This window comes from Aspergillus clavatus, genomic scaffold (assembly GCF_000002715.2).
Source record: "Aspergillus clavatus NRRL 1 1099423829795 genomic scaffold, whole genome shotgun sequence".
NCBI classification, from domain to species: domain Eukaryota; kingdom Fungi; phylum Ascomycota; class Eurotiomycetes; order Eurotiales; family Aspergillaceae; genus Aspergillus; species Aspergillus clavatus.
In genome coordinates this window covers 1,144,828-1,161,838 of record NW_001517104.1, presented here as the reverse complement: position 1 = coordinate 1,161,838, position 17,011 = coordinate 1,144,828, and the positions used below count along the sequence as shown (strand labels likewise).

The 17,011-nt window shown below is 51.5% G+C and overlaps 6 protein-coding genes across 6 annotated transcripts, besides 4 other annotated features; 4 read left to right on the top strand and 2 right to left on the bottom strand.

Moving 5' to 3' along the window:
* Positions 1-1,577: 1,577 nt before the first annotated feature.
* On the top strand, positions 1,578-3,101 carry ACLA_012620 (pheromone receptor; the record flags this gene model as incomplete). The annotated part of the gene is made up of 4 exons (XM_001274259.1): positions 1,578-2,139; positions 2,194-2,489; positions 2,566-2,675; positions 2,741-3,101. The coding sequence occupies 4 exons, from the start codon at positions 1,578-1,580 to the stop codon at positions 3,099-3,101; spliced, it is 1,329 nt and encodes a 442-aa protein (XP_001274260.1).
* Positions 3,102-3,694: 593 nt separating this feature from the next.
* On the bottom strand, positions 3,695-4,310 carry ACLA_012610 (single-stranded DNA-binding protein; the record flags this gene model as incomplete). The annotated part of the gene is made up of 3 exons (XM_001274258.1): positions 3,695-3,762; positions 3,820-3,908; positions 4,018-4,310. 3 exons carry the CDS (start codon positions 4,308-4,310, stop codon positions 3,695-3,697), a joined length of 450 nt encoding a protein of 149 aa, XP_001274259.1.
* A 2,164-nt stretch (positions 4,311-6,474) lies between these two features.
* On the top strand, positions 6,475-9,987 carry ACLA_012600 (TMEM198/TM7SF3 family protein; the record flags this gene model as incomplete). The annotated part of the gene is made up of 5 exons (XM_001274257.1): positions 6,475-6,741; positions 6,843-6,931; positions 6,986-7,034; positions 7,097-7,484; positions 7,532-9,987. The coding sequence occupies 5 exons, from the start codon at positions 6,475-6,477 to the stop codon at positions 9,985-9,987; spliced, it is 3,249 nt and encodes a 1,082-aa protein (XP_001274258.1).
* Positions 9,988-11,345: 1,358 nt separating this feature from the next.
* Positions 11,346-11,381: a microsatellite.
* Positions 11,353-11,377: a microsatellite.
* Positions 11,382-11,468: 87 nt separating the features above from the next.
* ACLA_012590 (ERF4 family protein) lies at positions 11,469-13,027 on the top strand (the record flags this gene model as incomplete). The annotated part of the gene is made up of 2 exons (XM_001274256.1): positions 11,469-11,618; positions 11,699-13,027. 2 exons carry the CDS (start codon positions 11,469-11,471, stop codon positions 13,025-13,027), a joined length of 1,479 nt encoding a protein of 492 aa, XP_001274257.1.
* A 37-nt stretch (positions 13,028-13,064) lies between these two features.
* Positions 13,065-13,098: a repeat region.
* An 845-nt stretch (positions 13,099-13,943) lies between these two features.
* Positions 13,944-15,391, top strand: ACLA_012580 (AP-2 complex subunit mu; the record flags this gene model as incomplete). The annotated part of the gene is made up of 2 exons (XM_001274255.1): positions 13,944-14,280; positions 14,352-15,391. 2 exons carry the CDS (start codon positions 13,944-13,946, stop codon positions 15,389-15,391), a joined length of 1,377 nt encoding a protein of 458 aa, XP_001274256.1.
* A 494-nt stretch (positions 15,392-15,885) lies between these two features.
* Positions 15,886-15,913: a microsatellite.
* A 99-nt stretch (positions 15,914-16,012) lies between these two features.
* ACLA_012570 (uncharacterized protein) lies at positions 16,013-16,888 on the bottom strand (the record flags this gene model as incomplete). The annotated part of the gene is made up of 1 exon (XM_001274254.1): positions 16,013-16,888. The coding sequence occupies one exon, from the start codon at positions 16,886-16,888 to the stop codon at positions 16,013-16,015; it is 876 nt and encodes a 291-aa protein (XP_001274255.1).
* Between the last annotated feature and the right edge of the window lie 123 nt (positions 16,889-17,011).

Genomic DNA, 17,011 nt, shown 5'->3' with positions numbered 1-17,011 from the left:
GAGAAGATGGACGCCAGAGGTACGTAATGGAAGCGACACCCATGCGCCACAAAAGGGGGCTGCAAGGGAAAAAGCAACATCAGGAACACAATAAATACTGGGGATGCGAATATTGAGGAAGTAATCCTGCCCCCAAGTACGGACACTTTAGCTGCCTAGCCTGGGATGGCCATCACCCATGTACCTATCCGATCAAACCCGGTACAGACATGCTTCTGCTTTTCCACCGTGATCCGTGTCCACCGTGGTGCTCCCCTTGCTTCGATGTTGATTGAATGCCTCGGAGGTTTAGGCACTTTGCGACCATGCCACGATGTAACTCGAGGTCAATTTTTTTGGTCGTCCAAGCTTCGGAGTTGCGATTCACTGGACCATGGGGGCCATGGACGGGTATCATTCTTGACCAAACACCCATTTGGGTCTGAAAATCTCCCTTATCCTGGTGTGGTTCTTGTTGTTCCCTGGATCAAGTAGTCAACGGAAATGTTAGCCAGACCATGACTACCAACTTGTGAGATGGTTGAGAGACCACTAATCTTACCCTGCTCATGAAAGAAACTCAAAGTGACGAGTCCTTTCCTATTTGACTTGCTGTGGTGATCCCCCAAACGGAGGGCAGTTCTGGGTGTTCTCACGAGGGGTCTCCAACCCGCATGTCCACCTCGACGTGGTCCTGGCGCAAACATTCCTCCCCATGGCACAAGATGCACTCGGATACATATTGTGAAACCCAAGACAGCATCTCTTGGTGACCACTGCATACCAAGATGAAAAAGAACCTTGAAATCGGGCCAGAAGCGATGTGCCTCCGTCGGTTGTGTTGGAGATGGGCGAACAGCGGGCTTATTGATACCCAAAAGGGGAATGGTCCGGGTCTCTGGTGATTGATACTTTGATACTCCAGCAACTCCCAACACCATCGTTGTGAGACGGCAAGAAACACATTCTGTTCGACCTTATCCTCACCATTCTTTATTCAAGCGAATCGTCCCTCAATAGCCGGGTGATGACAACTGCTCAAGGTGCAGTAGGCCGCGAGAGACCTGTCCACTCTGCAGAATGTGGGATAAGCTCATTGACGGGAACTGCAAGCTTCCAAACGCCCCTCAATGTCGGCTAAACACATTTAATTTTTTCTCCCCCTGCTGTCAATCTGCTTGTGATCATAAATTGTTTATTCTCTCTCTGTGTTGAGTTGATCTGAATCGATTGTCTCAACAGAGGGGGCAGAGGAATGAAAGCTGATGGCACTCTGCAATCACTCCTGCTCAAATTCCTCATCCTCAATAAGACAGACATCTACTTCTTCTGTCTTGGGATGTCTCTCTCGCTCTCTGTCTCTCCGTCCCTCTCTCCTGAGATCTTCCTTCATGAACTCTGGGGTCTGTTCTTCTTAACAGGGCGGTGCTGGCTCATTGCTCCTGAATCGGTTGCTGAGAACTTTAAGTCTTACCTCTCAAAATCTCTACCTCTCCGAGAGAGTTACGGAGAAATACTCTCAGAGAAGGACTAGGTGACTCGATTAGTCTCTGTACATCTTTAAGCAAGCATTGGTGTTTGAAATACATCCAGCTGTGATGGATTCGCCGACGACAGGACGTTCCACTCAGGCAGCGGCTATTCCCGTGCTAGCTCTCATTGCCATCATCGTTAGTATTCCTCCCATTGTGTTGCACTGGAAGAACCGCAACTTCCCGGCCACGTCTCTTATTTGCTGGTTCTTGATCCTCAACGTTTTCAACTTCATCAATGCCCTTATATGGCAAACGGACGACCTCGAGTCATGGTGGGATGGACAAGGCCTGTGTGATGTGGAAGTTAAAGTCATGATCGCTAGCTATGTTGCCGTTCCGGGGGCGTTGGCGTGTATCTTCAGGAGCTTGACTTCTGTGCTGGACACCAGACGTGCTATGCTTGTCCCCTCCAAGAGTCAGCGATGGCGGAATCGTATCATGGATTCTCTGTTCTGTGTGATTATCCCTGTAATCGCCATGATTACACACATCGTTTACCAAAAGTCCCGATACATGCTCTTTGGTATCTCAGGATGTGTCAACAACTTCGATGAGAGTTGGGTGAGCCTGGTGCTAGCATTCATCTGGCCCCCAATAGTCTGTGTTCTTGCTGCTTACTATTGCGGTATGATCTCCTCCATTCCCACCGGTTGCCTCGCCTAGTACTGATGACCAACAGGCATGACGCTTTATCGTCTTCATAAATATCGGAGTCAATTCGGGGAGATACTCAGTTCCGCGAACAGCCACCTGAACAAATCAAGGTTCCTGCGACTGTTCTTTCTTGCATTCGTCATGCTCTTGACCATTCTCCCAATGCAGGCGTTCGTCCTCTATCAGAACATTCTATTGTCATTGCCGTGGCACTCTTATTCATGGAGTTCCCTCCATGGACCAGAGTGGAATACTATCATCAAAGTTCCGTCGAATGGCCAGGCATTCTTTGACCGCTGGATTCCAATCGCTGCGGGCTATGTGCTCTTTATCTTCTTTGGATGTTGCAGGGATGCTTTCCGGCTGTACGGATCTATTCTGTGCTTTCTTGGCCTAGGCGGACGTTTTGCTGCTCTTCGCTCCTCGCCGCACGCAACGGGATCTAGTGGTGGAGGATCGACAACGAGCCGTGCAAGGCTACTCTTCTCCAAATAGTGGCCATCGTCAGTGAGGTTAAAATCTCTTCCGCTCTTTTTAGCAGCTTGCCATAAGCAATACTAATACCAGGATAGAACATTCGACGACTCTGCGCCTAGTAGATCAGCCAGCCAGAACTACGCAGATATCGAAAAGGGTACCATCTTCCCACGAAACAACCAAGGCTCAAAAAGGTCATTCTGGCTCTCACTTCGATGGACTTTCTTGGGCCGCAGATTCCATTCCGCTCGCGAGAGGGCACCCTCGCCTCCCAAGCTGTCTATCCCAGCGACAACGGTATCTACGAGCGCCTGGGCCGGCACGAGCCAAAGCCGTGGAAGTGGTGATTTCTCGAGCACCCCTGTCAAACCTGATTTTATTCGTGTCAAGCAAGTCATTAGCCAAGAGAGTGAGACGAAGCGGGGAGATTCGATTGCCGCCCAAATTAGCATTTAAGCTATGATGCCCTACATGGAGTATGTTGCGCATGCTGCTTAACCTGCCGATGTGCTGGCTTGCCTTGCACATGACAAAGCCAGAAGCCATTTCTCTTCGTGCTCCCTAGCATTGTCTCGTGTCTCTCCATCAATATTTAGTTGACTATACCTTAATTTGTTTGCTTCGAGTGTTCCTAACTCTCTACTTCATTAATGCATGACATATCTACAACAGGCGTCAATATTTTAACTATATATTTATCCTCATTGGTTGCATCTTGCATTGGAGGCAAAGAGCAATGACTGTGCGAACCTTACCATCGTCGTTGGGAAGCTCAAGACCATGCCCCATGTGAGGCTCGGAGGAGACGCCTCGACTACTGCCGAGAAACATAATTGATGAACAAAAGAAGTGTCATCCAAGGGTATACTGGCACATATAATAGCTACAATACAGACAAGGCAAAAGATAACGGAACCAACTGTCAGCTTCACCGACAATGCGGAGATCTTGGATAAAGACAAAGAGAGGCCAGTATATCTCAACACCAACACAGAACCTTATTCAATCGTACACTCCTTCCTTCTCACTCATAGCCCCTTTGAAGCTCCTCACTGGGAGGAACCTTCAGATCCAGCGGACTCGGGGTTATATGGGCGCTTGAGGACCTCGAGCGTCCCTGTTCCGAGGTCATTAGTATAATCTTACTCGAGGTACCGGCCAAGTAGCAACTTACGTTGAACGATGCCCAGATTGGAGTGTTTCCTGCCTTCAGCGTCCTCAAACATGCGCATGGTGGCGTCACCCTCGACGTACACCAGGGTTCTAGAGACAAAAAATATTGTCAGTTAATCAACTCTACTGCTTTTCACAAACCCAAGGACCATGCCGCAACCGCATCAAGCAGACAATCTCAGAAAGAGGCTTCACTCACCCCTTGGGCAGATTCAGAATGAAATCCCGCTGGGGACCTTCCGGCTGGAAGCTGGACACGCGGAACCAGCTGATCTGCCGGTTCTCCCGGGAACCGTAGGACGAGGCCACCGCATATTTGATGACTTCCTGGCCTGTCGAGGTGGCGTGTAGCTCGGGCTCGGCAGCAAGGCGGCCAGTGATGATCATACGTGCGATTGAACGGGGCGAGGAGGTGGTGAAGGTGCGCGCGGAGCGAGCTGTGCCGGAGGAAGCGCGCAGGAAGGGGCGGAGTGACAAGCTGAAGGCAGACATTTTGTTCCGGTAAGGTAGGGGATTCTTGGATTGAAGCTTCAATAAGCAGATTTCGAGTGGAAAATAGATCAGGAGGGTCTTAATAATAGCAGCGGGAATGATGATGTTTTGCCAATGGCCAGGTTAGCTGTCTGCCGAAGACAACGCGTCCGGTATCGTCACGTGATGCATCCCCTCGCAGTTCCAACTGGTTTGTTTTGCTTCTAAGCTTCATTGTTCATACTTCCAGATTCATCTCCACAGAGAACGAATTGACAATGCTCAAAGGTTGTGCTCTGGAGCATTACAAAGAAGCTTGGACTACCACTGATCGCGTGATCGCTCAACAGACCTTAATCTACAGTTGCTTGAGCACGAAATCAAGTCTCAAGTAATGATCGTACATCGGTGATTTGATATTTACTCAATGAAGGACTACATTCGCCAAGGAACAGTTAGTCGCTTCCATTGCGCTTCCAGTCTGTGAGACATCAGTTCAAGGCATGCTAAGTACTCGAATCATGCTCGTGAAGGGAGCACTGGAGGAGCGCACGAATGCATCAGCTCCGCCCTTTCACAGTTCTGATCTTGCATTAATCGTGCAGCCAAATATTGTTGTATTGCCTTGGATCCTGCAAATCTCGCTCCCTATTCCACTTTTTTTTTGCGCTCACCGGTTCCTTGGACCTTGGAAGTCACTAGGGAAAGCAAGTTACTAGCATCGAATTGTCAAGCGAAGTTGCAGGGAAGAACATAACAGAATGAGTCGGGGTCTCAGGGAAGACCTCTGGCCGTCAACTTCCAGCTCGGAAATTAAACAGATTCCCACCATCCACTAAGAAGAGCCATAGGGCGAACTGCCTGGTCATGGGCGGACAGTTTATCGCGCCGTCAGCTCGGTGGCTGTTTTGGTATTGACTTCTGTGCTCTGAGCGCTGAGTGTTATACCTAATCGGTGTCAAAGATCAGACCTATCACTCGACGATGGAGATCATTCAAACAACCCCAAACTAATGCTGCCGAGTGAGACTAGTCGATCAAAAAAGCTGAAGATCAAGTCGCGCTCAATCCTCAACTCAAAATTTAAATACTAAAAAGTCTATCCTAGCTTAGCTCTCGCTAGTTGCCGAGGCAGACTCATCTGTATTCTGTTGACGTTGACTGATACGGTGACACTGCATCCCAGGTTGAATATGACCAATCGACCTATCATCTACAATCTGAGACCGATATTGAAGGTGTTCTTGCTTATTCTGACTGCCCAATGTTGGGTTGCTTTTCATCAACATGTCTTTCTGTTCACTTTTGTATCGGGTGCTTTATACGCGCGCTGCTAGGACTTCATACCACAACTGCAGCAGGTCTTTTCGACATCAAGTCGTGCTAACATTTGCTTGATGGCTCCCGTTGCTGAAAATACACTCTTGAGGTGCTTCTATCGACTCATGAGGGCCAAGTAATCTTCCTTGCAGGTTACCTAAACCTACTTCCAGGAAAAGTCATCTTGAAGCTGTTTTCCATGGATCTCTGCACTTGACCGCTGGCAAGGGCATGGCTCATACGTGGCTCGGTGACCATTGGTTTGTTGCATTCGCGAGATAAAAATCGCGAATCCCTGCGGAAACTTTCAATGATCATGCATGGCTTTGCCGTGCTGCAAAGCTCTTTGCTTTTTCCTTGAATTACATCCAGTGGAGCTGCGCGCGTTTCCATGCATCTCCGGAGTGGTCTGCTGTCCAGCAGAGTTCGTTTGAAAGCTCGGGTATCCGATTCTGGAGTCCATCCCTACTCGAGGTCCTTTCAAGTTCTATTGATTGTGCCGCGACAAATGAACTTTCCTTTGTATTTCCCGCGGGGTCATGGAGAATTTCTAATACGTTGTTTTCTTGTGCTTGTGCCAACACATATATGTGAGAGCAGATTCAGGTCCACTCCAGCCATCCAATTTTTCCAAAGACGGGGCTCACGTTTTGTTCAATTCATACGTTCTGATTCTACTTTGGCGGCTGTCTGCCCTACATTTCAATCTCTATTGCGACTTGCGTTGCGAATTATGTGAACAGGACTCATCTACGCTAACCCTAGGCTATTTGTTGCTTTCCCTAGTCCGCTTGCTTGGGGCTTCAACAACACATCTTGTCCATTGTCTTGAGCATCTCATCCATCTTGCAACAGCCCTGTCAAGATGAGGTTGCTGCCATTGCTTGCGTTGGCCATCTCGCTCATACCTAGCGCCCTTGTCCTTGCGGCATCAATACCTCATGTTGCGCGCAACCAGGTTCATGGGGTTGTTCTCTTAGGAGCAAGAGATGAAACAGCAACTCCATTGACATCAAGTGATCACTCGGCAGCGAGTATAGTGAGTAATGGCACGGTTACGGTCAACTCTACTTCTACTTCAAACACGACTGCCCCGGCGTCAACGACTATCGCATCGCTCAACACGTCAAATGTATCAGACAGTGGGTAAAACTCCTCCATGACAAAGCAAGTGCGGCTAAAAAATGAACAGATGGAACAGTCACGCCTGCACCTGGAGACCTCCCCCTACAGCCTCGGGTCACTCCGGCGCTTGGAGTGGGCGGCATTGTGCTCATAGCCACAGGTGCTATTCTTGCCCTGATAGGGATACGCAATCTATGGTAGAGCTCGTATCCTTTCAAAGATAGGTATCGTGCACTAACGTTCGAAACTAGGATCCAAGTCTTTTTGTCGGCTGCCTTCTTGACAAGTTTAGGAGTCACGGTAAGTTCGTTGATTTACGACCCTGCCTAAAGAAGTGATTCCCTCATCCGCTAATCCGCTAGGTCTTGATTGCATATGTCATGAATCCCCCTGTACGCGTTGCGATACAAGGTGCCTATCTTGTCGCTATCTTCTTCACAGGGGTGACATTCGGAGCACTCTCAATTGTGTTCAAGGAGTTAACCGAAGGCCTTGGCTGCTTACTGGGAGGCTTCTGTACCAGCATGTGGCTACTTTGTCTGAAGCCAGGTGGTCTTCTCGCAGGGACCAACGCCAAATCCGGGTTCATCGGCGCCATCTCGGTTGCATTCTATGCCTTGTCTTTTAGTCATTATACTCGTCCTTACGGGTTGATTGCGTCGACCGGAGTGGCGGGAGGAACTGCTGTCGCTTTAGGGATTGATTGCTATAGCCGAGCTGGGCTGAAAGAATTTTGGCTGTATCTGTGGGGTACGTGAAGCACTTTCATAACTATTGTTGTTTACTAACCTACGCAGCGCTTAATGATGACATCTTCCCGCTTGGTACTGGAAGTTATCCCATCACTCGCAACATCCGGGTCGAGCTGGCCATCATCGTCATCATTGCCATCCTCGGGGTTGTGTCCCAACTCAGGCTATGGAAACTGATCAGAGAGCGCCGGCGCAAAGAAGACGAAATCCGGGATGAAGAAGGAAGGAAGAACGAAGAGGCCGAGGCCGAAGTTTGCCGCAGATTAGAGGAGAACAATCAGCGGGAGAGAGAGGAATGGGAGGCGCGATACGGCAACTCTGAAAAGAAGGATATCCCCGAGCTTGGTGACAATACACAATGTCCCGCGGACAAGGTTGATCTCGAGAAGGGCAACGCAACCGAGATTAGGAGCATCTCAGGCTCTTCTCAGGTCTCGTATCGCTGCTCTGACTGTAGACACAGGGAAGGCAGTGAGGATTCATTTTCAGAAGCGTCTGGAGCCACCGATGACCCTAGAGCTTCTCAGCATGTGAATAATCCGGACGGAACCACCGGTCAAGTGGGCCCCAGTCAATTCAGGGTCTTCGACGGGGCAGCTGCGGCAAAGCTAAAAAATGGCGGGGACTCTGATGTAACTGCCACAGTTGGCTCAGAGGGAGGAACGGTGAGCTCGAAACACTTTTTTGGCCAGACCCTCCAAAAAAAGATATCTATCCAGAGCAGCCTCAGACCTGCACGGTCACAAGAAGCTCATACGGACGATGATTCTACCTTGTCGGTCGAAGGTACTAAGGACGAGAACAAAGACGGAATTGGCCACACCGGCGATGAGGCTGCAGGCCTTGACAAACGAAGGCAAGCGTCGCAAGAAGAAAGAGACGCCTGGGGACTTGCCGCAGGCCGAGAAATTGCTGAAACTTGGGGAGGAGTTGAAAATACAACTGCCCCAGGGTGTGCGCCAACTGGGAGAGGGGAGAAGGGAACGCCTGCTGTCAGGATGTTGGAGAAGCCTGTGAGCATGGATGATCTACGAACTGCTAGGCCCAAGCCGATAGAGGAGGGCTCAGGCGAGCACGGAAAATTGACGGCACATGATGAAGGAGCTCCTTTCTCATCAAATCGCAATAAGAATGAGGGGACTGAAGCGCTAGCCATAAAAGAGGCAGATCTCAGGGATAACTCACAAACACCGCCAACGACTAGCGTCGAAAAACAAAATAGCGAGAATGCGCTGCTACAAGATGCGCACGGCATTTCAAAGAAGCCCAGCCTAGGAGAGTCGCAAGATACAAACTCGTCAAAAACAACTCCAGGGAAGGGTGGCATCCAGAAACGGGCAGATGAAGAAATTGAGAGGAAGCAATCCTCATCAACGGAATCCAAGGCAAAGAAAAGGAGAAAGGAAAAGGCCAAACTGGACGCCCATACTGTGAAACGACTGCCGGAGCGGACATCGACTGTAGTCCAATCATACCGCACAAATGAATGGGCCAAGCATTTATGTGATGCCGAGATACCTGCACCAGAGCCAATTGCACCAATAGTGGAGGAATCGCCCGAGAACCCCGTCGAGGCTGGAGAAGTCCCTGCACCCGTCAACGTAAAGCAACTATTGCAGACACCTCTCACTGCCGAACCAGCACCTGCGGTCGAGTCCCGTGTCTCGTCGAGGAAGGAGCAGCAAAATGCAGACGATGGCCGCCGGATGTCTCATGACTCCAAACCGCGTCTGGTCTTGGGAATAAGCTCGCCGAATGTAGAAGAGTCTCAGGCAGGCTTCCCATTCGGCGGTGTTCCTTTGGTAGGGGCGCAAGTCGTCCTGTCCTCCAGTGCTCTTCCTAGCCCAGGGTCCAACAGTGCCATGCGCACCCTCTCGGGGCCCGCTGCCGAACTGCCGCGAGAGGATCAAGAGGTCACCAAGCCAAAGTGGAAAGGACCACCTCCGCTGCTGGCTCTTCGAGAAGATATGATGCGATCTCGGGTCTCCTCCACTTTCCTCAGCCTCGATCCATGGGCATCACGAAATAGCTCACGACATTCGATGGTACTGGACTCGTCGACTCCGATCTCCCCTAGCATTTCAAATCCAGACGAAGGTGATGACGTGCCACTTTCCCGTCGCCGTGCGATGCTCCATCAACAGGGAAATCTTAGCGCACGCACGAGCGTCCCGACTCCGTCGCCAAGATGGAGTCACCCGAGCGCAATCGGAGCTGACAACGCCCAGATGGTAATGGCCGCGTGGAGGGAGTCTATTCGGGAAGATTTGGAAGACAAACGGAACCCTCTAGCGAGGCAAGATGTTCCACTGGGCGGGACGGGAGCGGGCCACCGCACTTCGTCGCCCCCCTTGGGTCAACCTGGGCGGAACTCCTCATCAATGAGCCTCAATCTTGACCAGGCGATTGCGGACAAGGTGCAGCGCGGAGGCATGACTGAGTTGCATCGAGACGCTATGCGGCGCATGCAAGCCAAAGCCAACCAGAATGCCAGTGGATAGTAGATGAGTCTTGAAACGGTCTTTCTTTTCTTCTATTAATTTATTTAATTTTTTTTCCCCCTCCCCTTTTTACTTGCATTTTTCCTTTGATTTTACCAACGGATTTGAAAAGGATCTCCGGTCTTCCGGAACTGCGTCATGGGCTGCTCCGTGCAGGGCCACGTTCTAGGCCTGTTGTTTCAGCGTTACCCGTGGTTTTTGATGGATCCGCATAGTTATCGGCCTGGTGTTTCTCGTAAATAGGTAGATAGATAGCTAGATAATGTTTAGTTCCCTCCAGAATGGCCTGTGTTATGAGTCAATTCACGAATCAGAAACGGGATGGGCACAAATGCACCAAGTATTTGTCGTAATCTCCCATGTTGAAACGGAGGCTTGGAGGTCCTGGGGTGGTGCTCCTGATCTCCCACGCCTGAACTAGCAAGAGAGGGCTCGAGGAAGGGTGAAAAAAAAAAGTACCCCTTTAGACCCCATCCGTGTTAGTCACCGGGTTATAGCGAGATATAGAAGCCTAGAAAGAGAGTATCTAGTACGGAGTAGATAGTAGCGAGTCGATCAGGCCGAGCAATCCGACTGGCCAAATATAGTAGCAAATCCAGGGGCACAGGGCAGCTGACAGTCTGTGATGATGAATTTTTCTGTAGCTCTCTTTTTTTTTTTTTGGTCAGCGACACTGATAGATGATCTGAAGTGGTGAGAGTCTACAAGGACAGTATGTTGTACTTGTATGCTATGAGTTATGTGGGTGGAGGAGTGATACCTGTAGGAGCCTGATACTCTTGCACAGTTGCACTTCTGATCAGTCTGGACTCTGGAGAAGAGAGTTTGAAACAGCTATCCGCAATTGTCTCTCATGATGGTTGATGAACTTAATGATCATGAGTGGAATGACAACCCATGTTAATAAAGAACAGTGCTATAGGAGAGCTAGAGAGTTAGATGCTAGAGCCATCGCTTGGGAAGTTGGGTATCTACAAGAGAGAAAAGGAAGAAAGAAAGGGAAAAAAAAAAATCAAAATCGATTTCTTGGATGATGAAGTGAAGCGAATTGAGTGAGCCTTGCGTGGGCTATTGAGTATTGGATCGACTTTGTCACTATTTATTATCGCTATCCACCTTGTTTGATCTTGGTCGGGTAATATTATTAAGTATCCAGCTGTCGCATTCGTCTTTCTTTCTCTTTTCCTTCCCTTTTCCCCTTCGATATCATTCTGATTTCTGTCGGTTCGGTGTTCTGCTGCAGGCCTTGTCCATTGACTGTGTACCATTAGATTTCACTACCACCGTCTTCGAACCTGCTCGAGTCACACACACACACACACTACATGCGAACAGAGAGCTATTTTAGATCTATATTCCTCTTCCTCTCTCTCTCTCTCTCTCTCTCTCTATCTGACCTATTCGTCCATCAACCGCACTCTTCAATAGTAGTTATCAAGACTACTACTATAACTACTAACTAATGTCAGCTCGGGCCTTCAATGTCCCCTGCCTCGCCCCTTTCTGAGTCTCGTCCGCCAATAACAACCACCATCTCGACGGCTGCCTCCACCTTTCATCTGCACCTCATCTCTCCTCCTCCATCATCATCATACTTCTTCTTCTTGTCCTCCCTACGATCGTCATTAATAGTAATATTATTACTCCCATCAAGGGCGCTCCTCCAACGGCCCTGCTGCCGTCCTCTCCCCCCCTATCGCCTGTTGCTTAGGCCCTTGTTTCAAAAACGGCGTCCTCATCCGCCTTGGACTATCCACACCTTCTATCATCGTCCGAGGCTGAAGAGATTTCCGGCTACCGCCTCTACCGTCATCATTCGCCCACTTCGCTCGAGTCCGATCGCCGCGCCTCATCGATCTTATTGCCACCATCGACGGGCCACTCCAGCCAAACCTCCCAGAAGAAGCCCTTTCTTCGACAGAAACAGTTTCAGCAACGACCGCATTCCTTCCTAACCACCACCACCACCACCATCCTTCGGCCTCCTGCAGTCCGGCTTGCCAATCCGGTCAACCACGTCCCTCGCATCACACCGGTCACAGTCCCGCATCCGCTGCAGATTTCCGACGAGCACCTGCCGCTCGACGGGCACCGTGACGCGTATCCGCTCCTGACCATCCCCGAACGTCGTCGCAGCCGACTCGCATCATCCCCGAATAGCTTGACGGTAGAGCGCAGCCAGGGGGAGACTGAGAGTGGGCGCTCCAGCATCGCAGTCCCTCGAGGGCAGAGGCGCAGTGGTACCTTTGACCGACACCTGGCTCTGAGGGAAATGTCCGAACCGGCGGGAGATAACAACAATGCTTCGCACGAGGGAAAAGATCTCCGGCCGCCGGAGCGAGCCCATGTAGCCCGGGATGCGTTCGTTGAACGACCGGGACCGTTGCCCGAGGACCATCCGCGCCATGTCCAGTCCCAGGTCTCTCTGCGATCGCACTCCCAGATCGCGTCAGTCCCGTCGAATTCTGGTGGGCCGCCCGCAGGTGGGGAGGCCGAAGTTGCGGAGGAGCTGGCTTGGGGCCCAGCCCACCCGTGTTACCCTCACCTGAACCCGCATGTGCCCATTGGATCGCGGGAGTATCTAACCACACGCATTATTCGAATACGACGCGACTGGATGGTCAAGGGCGATCTGGCGCCAACCTTTTCGAATCTGTACCCGGAGATCCTAGATCCGTTATTGCCGGAGCAGGAATTCCGTCGCATCATCGCGACGGTCAACGAGGAGCTCACCAAGGCATTTAATCCGTTCAGCTTCCGCAACCTGGTTGATGGCGCGTTGGGCCTGGTCACGGGCTGGTTATGGGAAGATTTCGGTGCACCGGGCATCAAAAGTCACCTGCAACGGATTGAGATGTGGCTAGACAACTGGAACCGTGAAGTCGGGGCCAAGGATGGGGTATACATTTGGAGCCTACGACGGACAGCTTACATGTCCCTAGACATCCAAATCCCTGATCCGAAAGTCGGTATCATCCCAAGCGAGGGTGCATCACTGCCAGGAACCAGGCCAAGTAGCGGCGCCGGACATGGGTTCTGAAGCGTCACTTGGCTGGCTGAACGATCATCTGATGCCATCTTCCTTTTTCCTTTTTTTTCTTCTCTTCTCTTTCTACATTTAATATTCTTATACCCCCCTTTTAATCATTCTGTGATCTTGCAACGGCCATTTTGCATGATACCTAGCGGAAATGGAGGCGAAACTGGTAACATTGGGCTTTTATATTCTTGGATCCAGCCATCTTTCACGATATCCACGTGCGCAAATCAGACTCTGCGATACTTAATTTTCCTTTTTTTTTTTTTAACTCTGTTTTCTTGAGGATGTTCTCCATACAGACATTCTCTACTTTGTTTATGGATCTTGTCCGTCTGCTGTGGGTATACCGGACGAATAGGCTCAATCTCTGTAGGCTACCGAACCTAACTAGAGCATTTTAATCAATAACAATATCAATGAACAATAGAATCTTCCGGTGGCTCTTCATAAACATCGATTGAATTGTTGCCTGTATAGGAGTTGGAAATCAAACTACGGTGCACGTGCAAGTTATGCATATGCATATTAGTCAGGCAAAAGCTTAGCTAAGGGACATTATTTCCAGACCAACGTTCTAAATGATTTGACAGAGTCACCCAGTAACTGACGGTCAGTAATCAACTCATGAATCCGTAGAGAGTCATTCATGTAGACATTCCTTAGCAGTCTATAGATATTGGTAACACACAACCAACATGGTGGTCGGTCGTTGTTGGACTTGTAGCATACCTACAGTACCTAGTAACCTAGAAGTCCGGACTGGCTGACCAACGAGAGTTCCCCACCTGCCTCCAATCACCCTTTTGAGCTTTCGAGCTTCTCCAGCGATCCCCCCGATCAATTAATTCATCTTTCTCCCCCCCTTCCAGGGCCGTCATCGAGTCGCCCTCCTCTCCCTCTCCCACCCTATTGCAAAATGCTTTCCGGAATCCTAGTCTTCAATCAAAAGGGTGAAAATCTCATCTTCCGCGCTTTTCGCAATGACTGCCGCCCTCGCCTCGCCGACATCTTCCGCATCCAAGTCATCTCCAACCCCCAGGTGCGCTCGCCCATTCTGACGCTGGGATCGACGACGTTCAGCCATGTGAAGCACGAGAATATCTATATTGTGGCAGTGACCAAAAGCAATGCCAATGCGGCGTTGGTGTTTGAGTTCCTATACCGGCTGGTGATGCTGGGGAAGAGCTATTTTGGGAAATTCGACGAGGAGGCCGTGAAGAATAACTTTGTCCTGATCTATGAATTGCTGGACGGTGAGTTGCCTCATCAATGAACCCCATGGATGGAGGGGGGCGAAGGCTGCCAGATCAGCGGGTGTTGACAGCAGCAGAAATCCTCGACTTCGGATACCCGCAGAACACCGACTCGGACACGCTGAAGATGTACATCACGACGGAAGGGGTCAAGTCCGCAATCGCCAACTCACCGACGGACTCGAGCCGAATCACAATGCAAGCGACCGGGGCGCTCTCCTGGCGCCGCGCAGACGTCAAATACCGCAAGAATGAGGCGTTTGTGGACGTCATCGAGGACGTGAACCTGCTCATGTCGGCGACTGGCACCGTCCTGCGCGCCGACGTGACGGGCCAGATTGTCATGCGCGCCTACCTGTCGGGCACGCCCGAGTGCAAGTTCGGCCTTAACGACCGGCTCCTCCTCGACGGCGACTCGGCCACCGCTGCCGGCTTCTCCTCCCCCTCGGCCGGCGGCCGCTCCGGCAGCAAGGCAACCCGCGCCGCCGCCGGCTCCGTCACCCTCGAGGACTGCCAGTTCCACCAATGCGTGAAGCTAGGCCGCTTTGACGCGGACCGGATCATCTCGTTCGTGCCGCCGGACGGCGAGTTCGAGCTGATGCGCTACCGCGCCACGGAGAACGTCAACCTGCCCTTCAAGGTGCACCCGATCGTGCGCGAGGTCGGCACCACCAAGGTCGAGTACAGCGTCGCCATCAAGGCGAACTACAGCTCCAAGCTGTTCGCGACTAACGTCGTCGTCCGCATCCCCACGCCGCTCAACACGGCCAAAATCACCGAGCGCACCAGCCAGGGCCGCGCAAAGTACGAGCCCGAGCAAAACAATATCGTGTGGAAGATCGCGCGCTTCTCCGGCGGCAGCGAGTATGTGCTCACGGCCGAGGCGACGCTCACTAGCATGACGCACCAGAAGACATGGAGCCGCCCGCCGCTGAGTCTGTCGTTTAGCCTGCTCATGTTCACGAGCAGTGGGTTGCTCGTGCGGTACCTCAAAGTGTTTGAGAAGAGTAACTACAGCAGCGTCAAGTGGGTGCGGTATATGACGCGCGCGGGCAGTTATGAGATTCGGTACGCCCTCATTTTTTTCCTTTTATTGATGACTCGATGCTAATACCCAAGCAGATTCTAGTATGCATCTTCCTCTTCAATTTTCTTTCACAGCATTACTCATTGAGCTGGGTGTCTGGCGTTGGGGCTGCACATCACTTCACTACCTTCCATTCTCGTATATTTGAATCCAATATCAAAATGGAATAATAGACATTTTTTTAGAGGCTCTTTGTCATATATACGGACAAGTCCACACACAAGAAATCCACACAAAGAGCCTTTGTTTTTTTTTTTTTTTCAAAACGGTTCCACAGGAGACAAACACCAGTCATGACGAGACAACCTTGAGTCAATCTGCTAATTATAGTATAATATACAAGAAATCCCGAGAATACATGTAATCGGCGTTACCGAAGATCACAGCCGGCGTCGATAGATAGGTAAGGTAGGTCGGTAGTAATACAACATCCGGAACATAACAGTTTGGTAGAAATACAATCCCCCGATGCAATCACAAGTGGTAGAGTACAGGACAGTCATCGAGGTCCATCATATAAGTAAGAAAGAAATAAAGAAAGAAAGAGATTCATAAGTCAGGTATCGTCGTGGATTCAGAACAAGAGGCATGAGGAGCGAGAACAAGGAGAGGGAGCGGCTAGGCTGGCTGACTGGCTAGACATTATCAATATCCGTCTGGCGCCCGCGTCGCAAGCCCAACATCCCCATTCCCAAGAAGTGTCTGCCACCTGCGTCCGACACTCTCCTGGTCCCTGCCCAGCCGGCGCGCACACTCGCCCCACTCGCGCCGCGAGAGCCGGAAGGTCTCCAGAACGGTCTCGACGAGCCGCCGGTCGTCCAGCGCGGTCCACAGCTCCCTCTCTAGCTCTGGCTCTGCGTCGCATTCTTCAACGGACGGCAGCGCCGCGTCCGGGTCCGGGCCGATGCGCGACGACTGCGACTGCGACGGCGAAGGGAGCAGCGTCAGCGGCTCGGCGCCGTCGGTGAACTCCTGCCGTCGGCGCTGCGCGGGCGAGGGCGGTGACTGGCTGATGGGCGGGGAGTAGAGGGCGTAGAAGTCCGATTGCGACAGGCCCAGTGGGAGATCGGAGGGGACGGAGCGGCGGCGTTTGGGGGTGGAGATGCGCGCGCGCGGAGTGTGGGGTTCCGCGGGACTGTCGATGTCGCTAGTGCGCTCGGCTTCGTAGCTGTCGCGCGTGCGCTTGTTGGCGCCGCGAGGTCGGGGGGGTTGTTTGGTTTTCGAGAAGGAGGAAGAGGGTTGCGAGCGTTGCTTCCGCGAGCAGGTGGAGGATGTGGTTGACGGGGGTGCTGTGAGGGTGAAGGGGCTCTGGAGACGCGCCGGCTTCTCTTGTCGCGGAGAGGGAGCAGGCGAGGCATTGAGAAGAGACTGGAGGGCGCGACATGTTCCTAGCAGTCCGTTGCCTGACCGGAAGAAATCATCGTCGGACGGGGGAGGAGTCGAGAGCAAGCGGCTGGGTATGAGGTGCGACCGACTCGAGGGGTGTCGCACGTCGCAGGGAAGCGCGGATGGGAGCAACATGATTGCGCAATGGATATTAGAGGGCGCGATACTCGTAGGTTTGAAGGATGGAACCGATGAAGCTGGTGGTGGTGGTGGAAGAAATTGTTCGCGACGGTGTTGGGTGCGCGCGCAGAGGAATGC